The sequence below is a fragment of the Prorops nasuta genome, unplaced genomic scaffold (genome assembly GCF_024137725.1).
Source record: "Prorops nasuta isolate Cenicafe-Biocafe unplaced genomic scaffold, Cenicafe_Pnas_1.2 PNAS00011, whole genome shotgun sequence".
In the NCBI taxonomy this organism is placed as follows: Eukaryota; Metazoa; Arthropoda; class Insecta; order Hymenoptera; family Bethylidae; genus Prorops; species Prorops nasuta.
In genome coordinates, this window is record NW_027116808.1 from 432,156 (window position 1) to 453,962 (window position 21,807).

The window sequence follows — 21,807 nt, forward strand, 5'->3', positions numbered from 1 at the left end:
AATTTTCTATACAGTCTACTTCCATACACAGTGCTGTAACAATAGATTTTCTAGCCCTCACCCTTTAGTATTTTTCACGAAGAATTTTGGAGATGGCGAAAATCTAAAATGGCTTGCAGGGAGTATAATTAGAAGGCAGCAGTAAATGCGGCATGGTACAAGCGTGTGGCATCACGTTTGCGGAAAGCAAAACTCCTGACAGGTGCGTCACGATATCACCCCCCACCCCCCTCCTTTCTCTTTCCATCCGCACGTCTGCCAGCCTTCCGGTTCAATCCTCCCCCCTCCCCCTCACTATCTTTCTCTCTCTTCCTGTCTTTCCGCTTCTCGTTTTCGTCCTGGCGCCCAAGAACCGCGCATGCGCGGTACATGCATACACAAAAACGAGACGAAAATTTCCGAGGATCGCAAATCCTCGAACGATCCGTCGCTTTACCTAATTACACGCTCCAGCGAGATCGGTTGTTTACAGATTCGAGCCGATAATAGCGTCGTCGATTTCTCGTACATTGGGAGGGACTGGCCTGGCGAAAACTTAACGAGCGCCGTAAAGCAGCCAATGATTCTCCGGACGTTTTCGTAGAATTTTAATCCATGGCCATTTCCGATACGCCAGTCGCTGGAAAGCAATGTTCGGAATGATCGTGAACACTTTCGATTTTTATGCCGATTGATTCGTCGAATGGTTGACTGTATTCGGCTTCCAGGATATTTCTCAAGGATTTATGGATCAATGGTGACAATGGATGCAGTTGGATACGATCACTGTACAAGAATTAAATTTATTTAAATTTTACTAAAATTTTTCCGAAGCCCCCAAAATTATCCGTCACTGGATTTGGTACCGCGCAGTGAAATTAAATACAGCGTTAATTTTTGGATGTAAGAAAATTTTCTGAATAATTCTAAAGTATCTTATTTAAAATTTTAATTGCTTCGTCGACTGGTCGATGTCGGATCAATGGTGCCATTGGAGTATGATCGCCATACGCGAGCCGATCGTGTTATATTTTTGCTACGTTTCGAGTTTCCAGCGAGGAGATCCGAAACTGAGCCATCACTGGATATATACGACGTCGCGTGTAGTGAAAACAATCTCGGGCGTGAAAATCTGGACTTGGGAAAATCTTGCAGTGAATGATTCGAGCGCCGGAAAGAGGGTACGTACACACGCACGTGTGGAGAGATTGACGGCGTGTGAAAATACAAGGGAGACCCCACGTGCTCTCTCTAGCGGTGATCCTTCTCGGGTCCATTCGCCATGTGTCGCTTGCCGTTACGACTGCGATATTAATTTTCATGACCCGCCTTTCCCTGGAAAACCTTCTGCGAAATAGCCGCAGTCCGAGTCGCGATGACAAGAACTTCCTCCGCAGGGTTCTCCAGGAGCATTTGTAAACCAACCACATTGACTCCTCCCATCCCCCCTTAACCTTTAAACCAAGCCGACAATTTTCTCGCAAGGAGTCATTATTGGCTTTTCCGTTAATCTCGAAAATCTCTCTCTTAAGCCTTGGTCCGACTCTCGATGACAAGAACTTCCTCTTCTTGTAGATACAAAACGACGAGGAACTCATTTCAACAGTGCCGTAGTAAGAACTGGCGGTAAACGAAAAATCAAAATTATGCTTAATGAAAGAGGATAGAAAACAGAGCGTCGATAGAAAAACTATTGCATATACTATTTTCGTTGATTTAAAAAAAAAAGATTTTTTTTTCAACAGGGCCGTATTTTAGTGGTATCGCAAAACAAACGTCAAAATTACACGTATTAAAAATGATTTTTCCTATAGTTTCTCGAGGAACAGCCTCGACGACAAGAACTTGCGTATATATTTCATCAAGTAGTTCTTGAGAAAATCAGAAACTCATTTTTACAGGGCCGTACTCCAGTCCTGGTACTAAACGATAAGTACAACAAAATTACGAGCGGTAAAAATGATTTTCCTAGTTTTTCTCTGGACGCTGAGCGGCGAACGTATCTTTGCGGTTTGTTCGACGAAAGGTGGTTGTTTCCAGAATAGATAAAGAGGACTGGTTGTTTTGCCGGTAAGAGTGGTGGCTGCAGCAGCGGGTCCGGTATAATTATTTCAGGATCGCCGGTATAATTAAAGCCGGTGGCCAACGTGAATTTCTTTTCCAGGATAAGCGAAGCCGAGTAGCCGATCGGTTGCTGTGCTTTCGTTGCTCGCTTCGCCGCGCGCTCGTTGTTGGCTGCTGCTGCTGGTCCGTTGGTGCCCCGTTACTAGCGTCTCAACGTCCCAGGCACGTACCACCGATCTACCGTTGCCCCGGGCCTTCCCATAAAAGCTCACGTACACTCTCTCGTTTCTACGGGCTCTCCTACCCCACGCACATACGTGCGAGCTTCCTTACATGCACCTACACAAATCGCCAATTAAGCGTCACGAAAACGCGCGCGCGACATGACTCGATTCGCGGGATAAACGCGAAGCGCACTAAAGATAAATCACCCAGGACCGAGACCTCCCTCGACAAAAATAAAAGATGACCAAACCTCTCTCTCTCTCTCTCTCTCTCTCTTTCACTATTTCACTCTTCCGTCCCACCCCTTTTGCTAAAAAAATCTCTGTAGTATAATAAAAATCTATATAACCATCCCCACTGTTTCCTCTGAAAGATAAAACAAAATAAAATTTGTTTTCTTCGTAGCAGAAATATTCCTAATACAAATTTGTACCACTCTCCAGTGATTAATTTTTTTTATAATTTAATAAATTCTACGAATTAAAATATCTCCCGTTCAATGTATATGTATATACGTATTTACAAGAATGGAAATTGATAAAAAGAGAGATAGAGAGATGCGTGTGTCAGTGACGATGCTCTGTCTCCGTTTCCACAGCGTTTAAAAGAAAACGAAGGGAGCCATTGGAGGCAGCAGGAAACTTCGGTTGTGGCTCGCAGTGCTCTCATGTTGAGATGTGGCGAGGCACGCAGGCCCACCGCTGGCACCGCTGGCTCCGCTGGCACCGCTGGCTGCATGGCTGGCTGGGGCCCGGCTGCTCGCTCGCTCGCTCGCTCCCTTGCTTGGCGCACACAGAAAGCCCACCGGGCCACCCACCGCGACCATTCACCGGAACCGAGCCCCATCCAATCTCAGCGGTGCTCATCTCACCCGAAATTCCACTCTGGTACACGCGTTTCGACCCTAAAACTGCAGCTACCCGACTTTCCTCGCTGCGCTTTAAAAAGAATCCTCAACTTGGTCCGTCGGATAAATATTTATTCATTTGAGCGAAAAAAGTAATAAAAAAGTGGAATATTTCTTATATATCTTTATTTGGAAATCGTTGTTGATTTTTGAGGTAGGGTACATTGGTGTGTGTACGTGTATGTGAGGGAGAAGCGTGTTAAAATTTGAGTAAAAGAGGAAGGGGGAAGGGTGAAGAGCGAGCGAGCGAGCGAGCGAGAGAGAGAGAGAGAGAGAGAGAGAGAGAGGGAGATGAAAGGAATGAGATCCTCTGTTTATGTGGCCGTTTGTCTGTCCGTCCGCCGTTCGTTGGTCCATCGGTCGGTCGGTCGGTCGGTCGATCGGTCGGTGCAACAACAACAGATTCCTGGTGGGTCTTAGGAGGACGACGGTCTTCTGACTCTGTTATTCCCGTTGGAGGCTTACGAGCGCTGCCTCTCTGTTGCTCGTTTCTCTTTCTCTTTTTCTTCGCCCATCTCCCTTCCACTCCGTCTCTCTCCCTCTCTCTGGAACATGCTGGAGCCTAATGAAGATGTAAGCAGTCGAGTCGAGCGAGCGGCCCTTGCGCGCACGATCGTGTCTTCGTCCTCTGGCTGTCCTTGTTACACTAACGGTCCCGTGCCTTCCCTCGACTCTCCGTATACCAATCGTTCCAAGAATGCTCAAATTCGCGCGAAACAACCGACTCCCCAGTCTCTTGTGTGGCACGATAACCTTTCATTTCCTATTCTCCTTTCATTCAACATTCCACCACAAGACTCTTCGGGGTCGCCTCTCTTTTATTATTCCCCAATAGCCTTAACCGAATTACAATAATAATCGTACATCCAACCGAACAACTGTCAATTTCTAGAATCGCGTCCCCCTCCTCTACTTTATTCGTCGTATCTCCCCCCCCCCCCCTCCCTCCTTTCCATTAAAACTCACGGTCCACGAGATCATTGCATTTTTATCGACGTCCAATGAAACTCGTAAACGAGGGAAGAACGTTTGGCAATATTTTCGAGTCGAGACTCGCGATCGATTATGCATCGGTCGATAAAATCAAAACAAGTGGCTGTAAAAAGTGTTTTTTCCGAGAAGGATTCCAACGGTGTGGCTTGAATCGAGTGTTTTTGTTATGAGGCAGAGACTCGATCCACTGCAAATGTGTCAGAAACGTTCCTGGATTCATTTTGATACGTCGGTGTTACACTAGAGGAAATCTGATCGAGTTTCGATTGTAGTATTTAAATGCTGATATTGGGAAAAAAAGGGAAATAGTGAATGTAGGAATATTCTAGGAATTTTTGGCGAGAGGCGGCAACGATTGCTGTCAGTTGGTCCTAAAATTCCATTTGTACTTGAAATGCCTTTATGGTAGGGTGTAGCTTGTAAGGCTACAGCTTCGAAAAGACAGGCTATCGTTCCTGGAACGGTTTGTATACGTAGCATTAGAACGCTTTGGAGACGAGACTAAAGGGACTACTCTTACTCTCTGTCCCTTTCGCTCTTTTCCATCTCTATCACCCTCTCCCTCCTCCCCTCCTCACCCGTCCTGTCCAACACTTGTGCTCGACTCTCTCCTCTCCTGCTTCAAAACGCACACACGGATGTCCAAGTAACTTAACACGACTTCGCGTGTCATTGGCGTTTCTATTTTGCAAACCACTCGCATCGTTCTTCCCTGTAACCGGGAAAAAACTGTTCTACCGGAAATTCCTATTTTCCTTTACAACTTTTCAACCCTAAAATATCATCGCAACTGACTCCAATCCTAACTGTGGCAAGAGACATTTCTTTTGATAAAAAATGCATTTGTACGAATTTATGAGAGAGCTGATGTTTTTATTACGATTCTTTTATCTCGATTCCGATTGGTCATGCTGAAGAAGCTGCGGGTTCATAAAAGAACACAGCACCCGCATAGTATGTCCCCTGGCGAGTGCGTCCTGATGCTGCAGTCACCTCACGGATATCCGGTACTGATGGTCTCCGGGCTCATGCATTCGCGTCAAGTTCAATGGCTTTGTACATGTACGTAAGTATGCTCTATACGTTTATGCAAACACATGCGACACGTATTCGACCAATACCTTCAGTTTTTAAGGCATTTATAAAAACTGTTATTTCATAGTTATCTTTTCAGATTAAAGCAAGATAATGTGAAAAGTCCGGCATACTTCATGAACAACTTAAAGGGAATACGTCTCTATATTCTGTAAGACAACTTTTAGTCAAGTGTGCTGTATGGGAAGTATCTAAACAATACCATCAGTTGTAGTTTGACAGTTATTTCTTTCAGATACTTAGCAAATTGGAAACCCAAGTAGGCTTCACGAGTAGTATAACGGGGGCAGCCCGTACTCCAAATGTAAATATAAACACGTGACACACGTATCTAAAAGATACATCACTTTTTAACATATTCAAAAAACCTGTCATCCGCTGGTAATTTTTTTCAGAATCAAGCAAATTGACGTGAAAAGTCGAGCAGACCTCACGAGCAGCGTGATGGGGATAGTCGAGGAAAGCTTCGAGTAAACGATTGCTGGATCGAAAGCATCTTTGTACAGTTAGTCGAGACTCGAGACATCGAGAAAGGCTGTTTGGCGTCTCTAGTGACCTCCCGTCCAAAGAGTCCCAACTCTCTCATGCTTCACTGCATAACAGGCTCGCCACTAACTATTACTCTCTATCAGTTTCTTTCCACGAAACTCACCTTACTGTTTCTTTATTTTCTCCGGCTTTAACTTTGCCATAGAGCAGAGTGAAGAAATATACGAGTGCTGCTTAAAAGAATACAAGCCGCTTCTTGCCAAACTGACTCAATGTTCTCGTAGCATTGTTGTGCTTTCGAGAAGGGGGGATAGAGCCGAGACGCGACGAACGCAAGACGCCTAGCAACTGGTGTTTGAATCAAGTTTGTAGCGGTGGATAAATATAGAGGGCCCACCCAGCGCGCGCAGCAACGCATCTCGGCTCGGCGGAGCCACAAATTTCTCCTTTTATCATTCTTCTATCTGCCCTCTCCCTGATTTTTATCTCCAACGAAGCGCGGTATTTTCAAATGCGCTCGATGCAAACGCGAAAATTATCAGCGTGCTTCTCGTATGAGCTGCGAAAAACCCCACACAGGTGATGGAAGATAATTCTGCGAGGCTTTGATACTCGTTGCGAAAACTGGATTGTCGCGTAACTTTGGAAGAAGCTCGTCGAGATTCCGGACGTGTTTATTAATTTCTTCGAGGTCACCAGTCGACCTTTCCGAACGATTCTGCAGCAAACGAGATTTTCCCACTGCCGGGTAGCAGCACGAGACTACGTTTCAATTGGCGCGGGAGAGTGAGGAAGAGCCGGGGGAGCAAAGGAAAGGTATACAGAGATATATTATGAAAGTTTAAGAGGCTTACCCTGGACCCACAGTTGCTCGACCTTGGTGTGCACCTGGGCTGACTTCAAAGCGACGCAGAACGTGGCCAGTGCCAGTATGGCGACGAACAGTACCTTTCCGGCATGCCTCTGCAGGAAATATCCTAGCTGACTCAGCTGATCCTGCAACCACGCCCTGATCCATACGGCCGACCTTTGACCTTCCGCTTTGCCCTGAAAATTGCAAGAGAATCTATGACAATGCTGTAACGATCTTCCGGCTGTCTGTTCGATGGAAATATAAGAGTTGAAGAAGGAGAGAGGGAGGGATTGAGTTTATTTAGAAAAAATTCTCTTCAGCCGTTATGAAGCCCAGTGGAGAAGGTGGAACGGCAAGCGGGACGTTTTAAATTGGCCGCGTAGGCTTTGACGATGATAAGTGGCGTTCGTGGAGCATACATGGATGAATACAGTATATATGTATTATACGAGGATACGTGCGCGCGTGTGCAGGTTGGTGTACGAGAAACGCTTTCGAGAGCGAAGTTATAGCGCCGGCCACGTATGGACCTTGCGAGGGGACGTTGGAGGAGAGGGTGTGGGGGGAGAAAAGGAGAGTAGAGAGAAAGAGATGGAGTTAAAGGAAGAAGGCCGCTGCAGGTTAAAAAGGGGAAAGCGAGAGAGAGAGAGAGAGAGAGAGAGAGAGACTCTCCTCTCTCGCAACATTGCGAGCGGCAACACTGCATGCTACCTGGTGGTCAGTCCGACAGTGTGCACCGTGGACCACCCGCAACAATGCCTATCACCGGGAGAGGGCTGAAAGAGAGAAAGAAATACCCCCCCCCCCCCTTCACTCTTTACTCCTCCCAACGACTTTTCAGTTTCCTTCACAATTATCACTCCTCTCCACCACGAATGAAAATATAGTTTATAAGGTTACGTATCTCGGACCGGTAGCCCGAGTATCGGATAGCAGAGTTTTCCAGCCAATTAACTCTCGTGCCGCGGGCCGCGAGGGCCTCCTCACGAGTAACCCGAGACGCGTGCCCAATACCGGCAGCCACTATATACCATCTTCTCCGTTCTCTCCCCTAAAACTCTCTTTCTTCCACCCATTACCGTAGATTTCTGTTACAACGACAAATTCCCACTAACGGATCTCTGAAACGTGCTCCAGTGACGTCACACACGAGCCAACGCGAGGATCGCGAAAACATTGGGGAGAAACGTCGAACGTTCAACGAATATACCTTTATTCGGAATATTCATTCTGTTTTTACCGTGGAAAGACTTGCAGCGAGACGTTGGAGGCCATCAACAGGGCCGTATAAAAAGGGGGTATCGAGAATCAGGGATGAAGCGTTTAACGAATTTATGTTTATTCCTGCATTTACACATACATGTATATACCGTTGCTGTTTTTTAGCGTTGCAAAGGCCCGCGAAGAGAGATAGGAGACGGGCGATATAACAGGATCTCGTGTCAACGATGGTGGTCCCGCGCCACGAGGCTGTAATATGCAGATACTGCCCACCAGGAGAAACCCCATAAGGGCCGCGGCACCACTCGGGGGATTCCAGGGGAGCCAATCCATTGCCATAACGCGAATCTTGTAGCCAGCTTTCTTCTCTTCATCCCTTACCCCCACCCCTCCATTTATTCACAAATAACACGTGTACATAATTGGAAGGATCGCGCCATTTTCTCGAGATCTGCTCGATATTACCGCTGCGTACGTATATTTATTCAAATGAGATCCGATTATGGCAGTCTTTTAAACGTTGCGGCTGCATTCACGGAATATCCGGCGTGCGTGGGTGGGTAAATCTTGAATCTCTCTCTCTCTCTCTCTCTCTCTCTCTCTCTTCAGGTTAAAGCTCGTTCCTTCGTAGGCAGCGATTGGACGCAGTGTACTCGAGAAAGGTGGCCAAGACCGCGTGTGGGAGTATCGGTTACATTCGCGAGAGGAAGAACGATCATTGAAACGTTTCTACTTTTAACGCGCATGGTTCTCGAGGGGGGGGGGGGGGTGGAGAACTGTTTTTGAAACGGCAGATTTATACTCGCGAACCTCGGGGCCTTACCTTTGACAAACGATAAAAGTTGCGGTTTTGCACTCGTCTTATCACAACAGCACACGCGACTACACCAGATAAACGAATAGCTTTTTACGGTGGGTATGGCTTGAAAGTGGCCGCAAGAAACCAGATCCGACTGGCGCTCTAATCGGCTGAGGAATTCTACGGCGATGCCTATTCGAAAGGAAAACGCACGTTTGGATTCCAGTAACAAGCTTCCTCACTAGTCCCCCGGTGTGTCGCGTAAGAAGGAGTTGAGTTATATTTTTATCTGCGAGAGCGTTTCCGTCCTGACGTCTCTTGCCTCTCTCCCTCTCTCTCTCTCTCTCTCTCTCTCTTGCTTGCTTTCTCGCTTGTCCCAACCGTCGTATTTCATTACCGTTCGTTCCTACTCGGGCGTAAACAAGACGCTACACTACGAACATTGTCACAGAAGCGTGCGATTGTGGTAAATAAATATGAACTCGGTCGGGGAAGTTTATTTCGACTAACTTCACTCTGGACTTTCTGGGTACCATTAATGTACTATACTGTACAAAATAATAAATATTTAAATTTCTCATTCTTTAGAAATATATTTATATATCAGTTTATTAATTTTTGTCTCTTCTTCCACTCCGTTTAATTCGGAATAAAAAAGATTTTTAAAGAATCCAGCCGAACTTTTCTTCAAAGTTGCGGTTTGTAAAAAAAGGAAATTTTGGAAAGGAATTTTTCAGCCGGGGAAAGCGAGATAAATCAGGTGCGTCGTTTTCAGGGTTGAGGGTTCAGTGGTGTGGTACCTGGCGGTACCCAGGGGCGTGTTATGTTCGGTGGGTGTATAAAAGAGTGCGGAGAGCAGGACCCTCCCTTCTTCCCTGCGCTGCCTCGCCGAGAATTTCTTCTTTCGTATTCGCGTTGATTTTAACACGTTGCTTTAGCCGCTTTTCACGGAGAGAGATCGAGCACAAACACGTGGAGCAAATTCGCCAGCAGCTTGTACGTTGAAGCGAGACGAATCTCCCTGGCCAAGACGAAAAACCGTAAAGTACCTTAATGGAGTTACCTGGAGGTGAACATTCTCACGCGGAAAAATAATTGTCACTGGTTCGACCTCTGCCAACAAATACCTTCACGATCGCCCCTCTGTGCACTCACCGACCGACGCACCGCGTACCACAGTTGCGAAGATATATATTGAGAATTTACAGGAGGTCATTGACCTTGTTCTTGGATTCCCAGCCATGACTCGATCAAGGTGGATCGGAGATTTAGGAGCGTGAAAATCGAACGATTCGGGAAAGTCGTGTGAAGTTGGATTTTGCGATTTTGGGTGGGACGTGCGACGAGGCAGAAGAGAGGATGACGAAGAGGAAGAATAAGAAGAAGAGGATAATGTATAAGAGTCGAATACAGCTGGTCTCCACCCTCGGATGCTTACGAAGCCTCTCCCTTCAGCCTCTGCGGGTATTATTAGTGTTGAAGCCTCACACGTAGCGTCGGCGCCCTTTAATCTCACGCGCACAGCCGCGTCACGGAGCGAAACGCTCGTGAATGCCCGCCATTGTGCCACACCGTCGGTTTTCAGCTGCTAGAAATTAAGACGCGATTATGAAATATTGCGCGCGCGTTGTACAACGGAATACCAATAATTCGTGTATCGTGAAATGTCAGGGAAAGACTGCGGTACAGGGTCCGACTGTTGAAACGACTCGGAGAGCATGTATATAGATGCAATAAGGAGTTTATCTCAATAATTATAAGAGATATTCAATTTTTGAGCAAGATTTTTTCGAAATGTTTTTTCATTTGCATTCGGAGAAAACTTTTAGGAAATTTTGATGGCTATAAAAATTATAGAGATGGACGTCTATTCGAATCTAGATCCTGTAGTACAGGGTCCGACTGTTAAAAAGAAATTTACCCGTAACTATAATCGATATTCAATTTTCGAACAGGACCTTTCTGAATCGTTTTTTTTTTATAAATTCTACCGTAAGTTATGCAAAATTTGTGATAACTATAATAGCAAAACTACGAAGATTCACGCCCATTCGCGTTTGCGCTTTAGGGCATTTTGACTGGCGAGCCCTATATAGCGTTACGAGTTTGCAGCTGGAGGATTTTAAAAGTGACGAAATGGAATTGAGGAAAGTGCAGGGTGGGGGTGGAGGGTGAAGAGGGGACACTGCGAGGTCCGGGAAGCAGCGTAGTTCGCGATAAGACTGGAGGGGGAATGACGTAAGAGGAGGCTCATCGGTTCGACGTTTGAGAGTGTATTGGTGCGAGCGAATGTGACCGGGACAGTGCGCGCGAGCGATCGCTCGAGAGTTGCCTGGCTGGCCGCTCGCCTGTGCTTGCCTGGTATGCACATGGGGGGACGTAAACAAGGCCGAGGTCAGCGTCCCTCGACACACACTGCTACATGCTAATTCAGGGACTCTGTATATATATATATATATATATCGAAGAGCAAACCAAAACTGTCCTTGCAGAAAACTTCATAATCGATGCACTCGAAATAATAAATTTACGCGCTTCCGTTTACACCACGACGATATGATTCTTCAACAGGAGCCCACCTGTAATTATCCTGCTCGTCAATCACAGAAAGTTTTAATAATCAAACTCTGCAAACTCCCCCAAGATTTTACAAGAAACTAATTTTCACTCCCCGATGGAAGCGTAAAGTTTAAATACTACGTCATCGTTCCAGGCAATTCGATAAGCGGATTGATTCAGTTTTTGCCTGTTGAATGGGTCGAGCGAGACAATCGGAGCTGATAAGAATTGGAAAGTGTAGGAAGAAATCTTAGTTGAATGAGAGTGGAGAGTGGGTTGATACGACGCATTCCAAACGATGAGTTTGGGTGTAGGAGGGGGGGGGGGAGGGGTGTATAAGAGGGAGTCGCGATAAAATTGCGTATTGTTACGTATGTGGGAGAGTGGACGGGCTCCGTGCGCTTACTCGCGCGAGTGTCAGTGGCATGGTCAGCTATATGGAAGATTATGTAGCACTATATAGTAGTATACGGAACCCGAGGCCAGTGCCCGTGACTGACTGACTCATCTGGCACGAACGCGAGCGGCTCGCTTTTTCGAGCCAACAGAAGAAGAAAAGTGGAGCATCGACCCCGAATTTCCTTTTTTCTCCCTCCTCCCACCCTCTTCTCTTCCTCTGTATTCTTTTTAGCTTCATCTCGATGCTTCGCGACTCGCAGCGTTCGACCGTATCAATGTAGCAGTGTCAGCATCGTCGTAATCGACCTCACTCTTCAGGGACTTTATTGTGCAATCGTGCAAGTGATAAAGCCACCGCTAAAAGTCCATCGGGAGCTTCGACATAACCGGCTGGCCCAATAGCCATCCAAACTACTTATCCCTAATCCCTTCATCCTCCAATTTTCTCGATTCGTTTTTATTAGCTGTAGGAAATCTATTCTTCCTTCGAATTCTTATTAAATAGTATTGTAGTATTGATTTATTATAAAAATATTGTTCGTTCGGGGTAATTTAAACTCGTTAAATGAATTAGAGACTTAATTATATTCTAGGTTGGCAGATTCTTTTTATTAACATTTATTGAGCATTAAAGAATTTATTTGGATAAATTTGATTTTTCAATGTGAACCATAGATATTTGGCTACATAATTGTCTGGCCTAATAACTGTTTTTACTACTTGCCACTAATATTACAACAAAATAATTCATATCTTGTATTTACAGTCCGATAAGAAACTTTGTCGTAACTCTGAGTATTCCAACGTTCATTGAAATTATTTTTCGTAAATCCTCTTTCACCTTAGAGTTTCGTTTATCAAACTTATTTCACTAAAAAATTACTTTTTCGATCTCGCTACGCTCTTTGATATCTGCTATCGAATTATTTACAGCAACAGCCGAATTATGTAATCCATCAAGCAGATTGCACAACTGACAACACTGAAATTGAACCAACTGAAACAACTAACGATAATAATAATAACAATAAAGTACAAGAAAGAAAGCTGCGAATGTTGGCCAATTGCATAAGCGACAAAGCGGAAAAGTTTGTACAGCGCTCGATCGGTGTTAAACTCGAGCGCTCGCTGTGTGGTCCCTTCAATCGTTTCGTGTTTCTTTTCAACGCAACGGTTTCTATTTTCCCAATATTGTTTCTGATACAATAGAATATTAAACATTATTGATTTCCAGAAAATGTTAAAATAAAATTGCATTTAGCAATAAATTAAATATTATTTTAAGGCAAGCTTTAATATTACTACATTTTTACTATCATCTCCATTCCTCATTTTTCTTCTTCCCCTTTGAGTAATTAACAAAATTCATTCTCCTCAAATAACAAAATTTTCATTGAATTTTAAAGCTATCAAGGATCGCATAACCCTAAGAAATTGAAGCATCGGAGAAAATCATTTTGAAAGTATGCTTGGAGGTAAGTGGTGCAAGTTTTATAATAAGGGTATGAATCAGGGAGGGGGGGGGGGGTAGAACGTTTTGCTCGCGTTAAACAGGTTGGGTGGTCACCAAGGTGCGTTCGCGGCAATTTTAAACTCGCGAATGTATTGGCTCGTCCAAATGGAGCCGAGAATTCTCTGGAATGATGGATGGGATCATTTCCAGAGTATAGTTGAGAATCCTCTTAATTACCCCTACCTCTATTACGTTACACACACCTACTATTTGATTTCACCGATAGAAAGAGGCTCTGCATATGTACACAGGTTAAAGCAAAGTGTTTTACATTTCAACATGGTACTCGTGCAACCATTTTCAATGTATTTATGCAAAATGTTTAAATTCCACAAATATTATCAATATTCTTATATTTAAGGTTGACATTTATAAGCCCGGACACATTAGATATAATGAAATAAAAGCTAATATTAATAAAAAGAGTTTAATAATCTTGCAATCACACGGATTAAATTTTCTTAGGATTTACTTAAAATAGGGCAACATCCTGAAAAAGGAGAACGGGAGGGCAAGGCTATATATATTTGTATAATACATGTAAGAAGCCTTTATCAAATTACAAACTATTTATTGAAAGTGTCTTAAAGTCGAAGGAAATTCTTTAAATATTTGCACCAGACGTGATAAGCCTTTACCAATCGAATAGAATTTTTGAAACGAGTGGAGAAACGGTTTCACGATAGCAATCGTAGACAAACTCGGTCAAAGCTTGCGTTTTGCTTAGTTAGCGAAATAGCTTGAAATTCTGACGTCCACTGGGACATAAATTGGTGGGTTAAACGAGTGGGGAATATTACCAGTTCGATATACAGCATCGGGATGTAAAAGAGAAACGACTTGTAGCAGGCGTCGCTCGTAAAATCGTTTTGGGATGGCTCGAATACGCGCGTACTGCCTCCACCCGAACAAACTGGTTTCTAGCGCGAGGAAAAGAAATTGTTAATTGGAAACCTACGGATATATGTGGAAACCATGCGGACCCGTTTCCTACATTTTCCTCTCCCTATAACAGCCCTATATCATGTTTCTAAAACAGAAGCAGCGAGTATTATAGAGCTACAAAATACAAAAATCAACCAATTATCCAATGACTATACCCTCCACTGTCTTTTCCGGATATATTTTTTTTAATTTAATTTTTTTCGAATGGAGAGAATCATCATAGGATACATCGGAATAAGTTCCCTCTAGAAAATGATCTTATAAATACATAGAATACATATGATTTTATCCAAATATGAACGTCAATTTAATAAATATATAATTTTTATTTAGTAAAATAATCAACGTTTCGCGATTGGTTTATTAACAATTTATTGTAAATCCAAAACTGACGAGCCTCGAAATATAGAGTATTTTGTACGGTCCAACGAGTAATTTTCGGAGAATTTCAAGGGGTCGTTTTTTATAAGTAACTAAGATGGCGGAGTTTTAAAAAATCTACCGGCAGGAAGTCGCCACGACGATCTACGATCCTCGACTTTTAGAACGCGTCGTGGGACCACCCGCGTGTGTGAAAGTTTATACAGCCAATTCCAGAGCCTCCGGTATTAGATGTCTTGCAGAAAGCTTATATCTAAACATCGAGCTTGTTGGCGTAACCTTGAAAGTACGGTCTTAAAATAGGAAATTTAATTTATTACCTTCAAAATGCATATTTATGCGATAACTAATTAGGGATCGCGCGAGTATATTTTTATAAAGTTTTAAAATCAAGGAAAAAGAGTTCCCGTGGGCAAGCAATAATTTACAAGCCGATAAAATCGATTTAACGACTATTCAGTCGTTTGCTCCAAAATTATCGCGTCTAACTGTTCTTGTTTTCATTAAAAGTATAGCGTTTTTACAACGTCGTATAAGTTTTACTGTTAAAACTGTGTCAACATTATTCTACCTAGGCGATTTTCTTTTAAATTAACAATTAGCGTGACTTGGCAAAAATGTGTCGATGAAAGAGTTGGCTCGCCTGTTATTCAAACGAAATTCGCATTATTAGCGACGTGCTCGTCAGTGGAGCAAAATAAACGCTGCCAAAATGGGAGACATCGATGCTTCGGAGCAGCATAGGACATGTCGTTTGATGTAGAGCGTACATCGGAATATTTAAGATTAAATATACATTGGATTAAACGTCAGATTTGATTGGATACAGTTGAAAAGTTGTCGGTGCCGATCGGGCCACCCGGTAGTTGACTTGTACCGGGTGATACAATGTTGGAATGTCAGCACCGAAGTCTTTCCAGTTTTTGCTGTAAAATTTAATCCGTGGAAACTGGTCGTTGACGAGCATGTCGCTAATACCCTTGTAAATAATTTGATTTATACTTATTAGCGGTGAGCCGGGCGGATTTGCGACAATCTAGGATGATCGAGAACTCAGGCGACCGGTACTTCAGATATATATTTATATTTTGTGTAGCATAAGAAATGCATTTCTGTCTCAAATTATTTCAACAACTCTTTGACACGCAAAACGATAATCCATAGCAACAAATATCCGTAACTCGTGGATCCTTTCAAACTCTAGGAACACGAGCATCCACGACTTTAACAGATCCACTCTAATATTTCAATTTTTTCACTTGCATCACAATAATCCATCGCAATAAACCACCATATAACTCGTGGATCTATTAAAAATAGTAATCTCTATATCAAAGTGTAAACTTTGAACAAGAGCCTCCACAATTTTAATAGATCCATTCTAATTCTACAAAACTCACATCCATTGACAGACGCGACAGCTTGTTAACAATGAGTAATTAGCACGAATGTGTGTGTGTTTCGTGTTTACGGAAAATAACTCATCTTTTGATAAGATGAAAAGTATGTGGAGATAGAGATTTATGTTTAATTTAAAGTTTGTTATTAGAAATGAAGGGATATACGGTATAGGTCAATTACCCTTAATTGGAATGGAATGTGAGTTTTGAAGGAGATCCGCTGGAAGGTAATTTGCTGCGGGATGGAGGGTGAAGGTAGGTAGGAAGGAAGGAAGGAAGGAAGAGAAAATAAAAAAGAGAAAAAGGAGAAAATAAGAGATTAAGGTTGAATTACCTTCTCGAGCTGGTCGAGTGCGATCGCAGCATCCGTCCAGCTGGGTCTGACGTAGAGATCCGATTGGTGTCGTTGTCTGTTGCTTTCGGCATTTGCGTTCTTGACGAGATTGTCTCGCTGCGAGTTTGCAAAAACGTTTCCATTGGGATTTGACTGTCGTTGCTGTGGATGCAGAGGTTGCGAGGCCTGCGTGCTCTGAGAGGCAGAAGGGCGTCCCGCTAGGATCCCTGTGGGGCCGGACGCAGCAACCATGATCCGTCATGCATCCGTCCCGGCACGACACCGCTGTAGAACTATTTTTAATCTTTTCCTATTCCTCTCCCCTTTCCAATACCACTATTACAACAACTATTAATATTCCTATATTGCTATAACGCTGCTTTTACTATTACTATTACTTTCCCCACTTCCTGCTATTAGTGGTAATACTTTCTTTTACTCTTGATTTATCTTTGATACTTCTCTGACACAACTCTCTCTCTCTCTCTTCCTCTCTGTCTCTCGAGTTTTTTATCTCTTTTCCTACTCACTTTCTCAATTCTATTCTCAGTCAGATGGTCCAGTAGCGTGAGACGTAAGAGGCTCGCACAAACACATATACACGAGTATCCCTGGTAGCCTCTCCTCTCTCTTGCTCGAAAGCAGAAGAAGAAGAAGAAGAGTAAAGCGAGTACGTGTATCTGTATGGACGGGGAATTCTCTCGATCACGTTGGCCACGCTCAAAAACTCGCGCAGTCTTCGATAGAGCACTCTTTCTCCTTTTTCTGACGATGCTAAAGATCCTCTGAGTCGAGTGTCACTGTCACAAACCAGCACATACACACAAACACACAGCCATGCACAAACACTGAATAATAAGCACACGCGAGTTCTGTCAATTGGCGAAGCACACTCGCTCGGAGGAATGGAAGCTCGAAGAAATAATTAACGCGAGATGAGGAAGATGAAGAAGGATGCGCGTGTTGATGAGCGAACATCCGGTTGCCAAGAAGGGTGCTGAGAGGAACGAGAAAATCCAGGTAAATCCTGTTGGTCCGGCACTGTCGTTGGAGCCAGCGATGTTTCCAAGTTAAACGCGCGGTGATTCTGCACTGTGAAGATGATGACGATGAAGATGATGATGATCGTTAGTTCGCCACGTTTTGGAACTCGAGTATCTCGTCGTGGTCGTCGTGGTCGCACGACACCGGCATGCACGACCACCACTTGGAGCAGTCTAAGTCTGTACTAAACGAAATGCGCTGCCGCATTTCTTTCATGGCCTGCCTTGCCTGCCCAGAGCTGCCAGCGGCCTGCCTTCCTTCCTTCTCCTCCTGTGCCGGCCATAGTTGACGGCACTCCCCCCTCCATCCTTCCCCACGAACAGCGCTCCACCGGAATCGCCCGAGCTGCACAAACATTCAGGCTCGTAGTCGCACTCTCGATCCCCACTCAACTTATCTCGAGATTTCTTTCTTTCCCAATTGTAATTTCTCCACTATTAAAGATTCTTTATGAAGAATAGCGAAAGATAGTAGCCTGAGAAATTAAAGATCCAACCTTTGAACTCATAATCGTAGAACTCTTCAACAATTATACGTAAATATCGCAAATAACAGGAGAATTCTACCACGACTCTTTGCATAAATAATTCTTCATTATCAAAGAATATAATTTCTTCAATCTTCGATTCTAGGAAAGATCAGTCTAACGAATTTGTAGAATTGCTAAAATTTTGGGAGATACAATTTCGAGGATGATTGAGAATTTTTGGAAGACAGAATCGGGGCATATATGAATCCCGTGGGACGGCACTGCGGGTATCGGTGACGTCACAGCCGAACCGAGCCGAGGAAGACCGAAGCATCGAACGTTGCGTCCCGATTGGTCGAGACGTCGTGGCGTTCCGCGTTGCTAGGAAACAGGGATCGGCCGGTGTGGAAGGGAGATCGACTCTGGACCACACACGCGGTACCATTTCCCCTCGAGCAAAAACATTACCCATACTTGCCCGTACTCCGTGGAGCGGAGCCCCCGACGCGACAGCCACGAATACGATGACCGTGCGCGCGATCCCTCTCTTTCTCTCTTCTCTCTCGTCTCTCGTCACCCCCCCCCTCTCTCTCTCACATCCCCTCCCTCTTCTCGTTCCTTCTCGGACCTTCGACACCGTCCCGGAAAGTTTATAGTATGTAGCCGTGCATCGTGCATGGATCGGCCGGAGCGGAGTAACTCTGCTCCGCTCGCTCCAACCGAAATGTTTCAATGTTGAAACGCCAGTGACCAAATTACTGTATACACTGCTAAAAAACTCTGCTCTCTGTGCATTTCGATCTCGATATTAAATCTCCCTCCTACATCCTCTCCACATCACTATTCTCTTCTGCGTTTATCAAGGAATAACACAGACACACACACACTATTTCCTTCTTACGCGAGCAGAGAAAAAGCGTGTATGGGTATCGGGTAAAAAAGAAACAAAGTATTTTCTTTCGAATGCGTTCATTAGGGTGCAGAAACGCGCGTTGCGGCCAACGATTAACTTATTAACCTGTCTCCATAATATCCGCATAACGATGCGACTTCATTAGGCGTCGTGCTGCGTGAATGCGTTTGCGTGTGTGGACGATGGACTCACACGCACGTCGAATGACCTGTGGAGAAAGGAGCAGGATTGACGGCGGAGGGGGGAGTCGAAGGGAGCGAACGTGAGCGGTGCCCTCTCGTGTGCGTAAGGAGTAGGACGGGGAGAGAGAAAGGGAGGGGGTAATGTAGAGAAGGGGGGGGAAGTATTAGTCTGGCGGATAGAAAGAGGTAATGTACAAATACACGACCACCCACAGCGATTCTGGCCGACACCCCGTTTAGCCAATGAAAATTCTCCGACTTGAAATAGAAGAGCGGGAGCGACATCCGTATATGACACGTCTATACCTCTCAATTTCCTACGCACACTCGCCAAATTTCCCTGTATATTTACAGTGAGAAGGAAAATACGCGGGAAATTCGGAAAATTAAAGCGATTCGCGATAAAATCGATCTTGATGATTATATCGAGGGCTTCTGAAAAATTGCACTGCTGGAGGAATTCCAGGCAGAGTTAAGAGTCTCACGAATGATAATTAATCGCTGTGGGGTACGTACGAGCGAGTACATCCGACGAGTGGATTTATTTGTTTCTTCTGCATCAAATTACCCACTCGAGACGGTTCGATGGGCCGTCGAAAGGGTGAGAGAATATGTTTGCACTAGGATCAACGGTACATCGATATATCTACTTTAATTTTAATGCCATCCTATACGCCACGTGCTCTTCTTTACCGACGGAGCTTCGAAATTACCGACCAGCCAAGATTCCCGACTCCGTTAACTCTCTCGAATGGACGAGGGGTTAAGAGGGAGGGGGATACTCGAGATGGAAAGAACTCGGGACATCCTCGAAGTTCGTCTCTTTAATGCGTTAATCAGCGTGGATGGGGAATTATGGTCGAACGCTAATCGCGAAGGACGGGCTTCTCGAAAAATGCTGACGAGCTTTGATATTATTGGTACAAGTGGACTGGAAAAGAATAACTTGTAGAATGGTAAGAATTCGGGACTTGGGAAACTTTGTAGAATCGAACCGACGCGCAATGCGAGCGATTCGCGATAAGCATCTCGCGCGTAGGAACCGTTCATAATTTTTACGACACTTTTAACTCGCCACCCGGTATTAAGCAGTCCCCCGGAGACGGGCTTTGATCTTCGCCGCCTGCCTATCGGGATAATGATTGCGAGGGGAGGAGAAAAAAGAGTTTTGAGACGGAGGGGGTAGGAAGAGAGAGAGAGAGAGAGAGAGAGAGAGTGGGGTGTGAAAGAAAGGGGGGGGGATGATAGGAATAAAATATGGAAGAGTAGGGAGAGTAATAAAACGGAAGGTTAAAGGGGGAATAGGTGGCGATACGAGGTAGCCGTTGGTTGGTGGTTGCGTAACGGCGGATCAGAAGCGCCCGGCACAGCACGGTGGGAAGAGGATGATGGGGAGTGGAGGGGGAAGGAGAATCAGCAAGACAAGATGCGTTCGCGTATACCGCAACAACAGACTCTCCCCGAGCGTGCAGAGAATCACTTGTTGCACGCGCTATCTCAAGGAGAAAGTCTCCGGAGTAGCTAGGCAGCGTGGGGTGATCAAGGTCGCGCTTCTTTCAAACTGGCCGCACATACTCGAACGACACTTGCCTAGCTGAGGCCGCCGCGTCCCCTTTCAATTTGCCCTCTTGAAAAGCCTCTATTCACCGTGACTCGCCTTTGGAAATCCCTGAAACAACGCGCGAATTATCGTTGTATTTCATTAATCGCTTTGTATATGTATGTGCATGACAGAAGTCTGTGACAGTCGTCGAATGTTGTCAGGAGCGTTCCAAATACCGAAAAGTTCCGGTATAACATAGAACAAGATGTACGGGATTGCACATGTGTTTGCTCGTCTTTTTTTCTCATCTGTTTTGGCACGAGTGCCACGAAGGGGGGGGGGAAGGTCGACTACTTCCCTTACGCAAGAGAGCGCGGAGATGGAGATAGAGACGCTCGTTCTCCGCTGCGTTCGGACGTTTGGCGGTGCGTGCGTGAGAGGAGTTGGGATGTAGTAAGGGGGAGAGGCAGAGAGAGAGAGAGAGAGAGAGATGAGAAAGATGCGAGAGATGCTATCGGCCACCAAGACGGCTACGGACGGACCACCCACCGACAAAATAATAAACACGGAATACGGCATATACGTATATATATATATATATATATATACACGTATGTACATCCGTTCATCCGTTCATCCATCCATCCATACGTCCATCCATCCGTCCGTTCGTTTGTTTCTATTTCGCAGATAACATCGAAACGAGATCCTCGTTAATGTGCCACCCCCCTCCCCGTTACAGTATCATCAAACTGGCCCCACACACGCATGAAATAACTGGAATATACTGTTTCGTAAAAACTCGATTTTCTATTAATAATAATAAATATATATATATGGTTTTTTCAATCGGTGGTCGTGAGATTATATGAAAACTCGATAGGAATTGTTTAAACTTGTTTAAAACAATCCCTGAATTACCGATAGAAATTCGAATTTTTACGATATTTTATACTCCAGGGAATTCATTCGTTTGCGAAGCTGGTTTGTGTATATCAGAGAGGAAGAGGAAGATATTTAAGACAAAGTACACAATTTTATCAATATCACATACAAAAATTAGTATATATAATTTTTAAAATACTGATTACAAGATCAAATGAAAATACCAAAAGGAATTGTTCAAATCCATTCGAAATAATTTGTCGATTGCAAACACCACCAATCTATCATTACCCATCGTATTTCACACTCCATTGATTCGACACTCGTTGTTAAGAACATTAATATTTATGAATAGAAAAAATGATCTCGGTTGGAGAGTCTCGAATGGAGTTTGAGAAATTGACAGATATCGAGAAGCAAATTTTGGAGCAATCTTCGTAGGGATCTCCACCATAAGGATCGATTATAGCCCGTTCCGTCGAGATGACTAATGTGGGGTTTGGGGTTACCAAAAGGGTAGATGCAAACTTCCAATTGTAAGCGATCGGTTATCGTCCCTAACCCCTTGGCCAATCGCTCCTTATCTCCATCCGTTACTAGAACCGATAGTTTATC

The 21,807-nt window shown here is 44.4% G+C and overlaps 1 protein-coding gene across 1 annotated transcript in view; it reads right to left on the reverse strand.

Moving 5' to 3' along the window:
- The window catches only part of ptc (protein patched), a 30,674-nt gene extending 13,323 nt beyond the window's left edge, over positions 1–17,351 (reverse strand). Inside the window, exons 1-2 of the mRNA XM_066733598.1 lie at positions 16,157–17,351; positions 6,607–6,799 (exon numbers count right to left, since the gene is read on the reverse strand). Of these exons, the coding sequence (XP_066589695.1) occupies positions 6,607–6,799; positions 16,157–16,408 (445 nt within the window). The 5' untranslated portion in view covers positions 16,409–17,351. The remainder of the gene's footprint in view (positions 1–6,606; positions 6,800–16,156) is intronic.
- Positions 17,352–21,807: the final 4,456 nt, after the last annotated feature.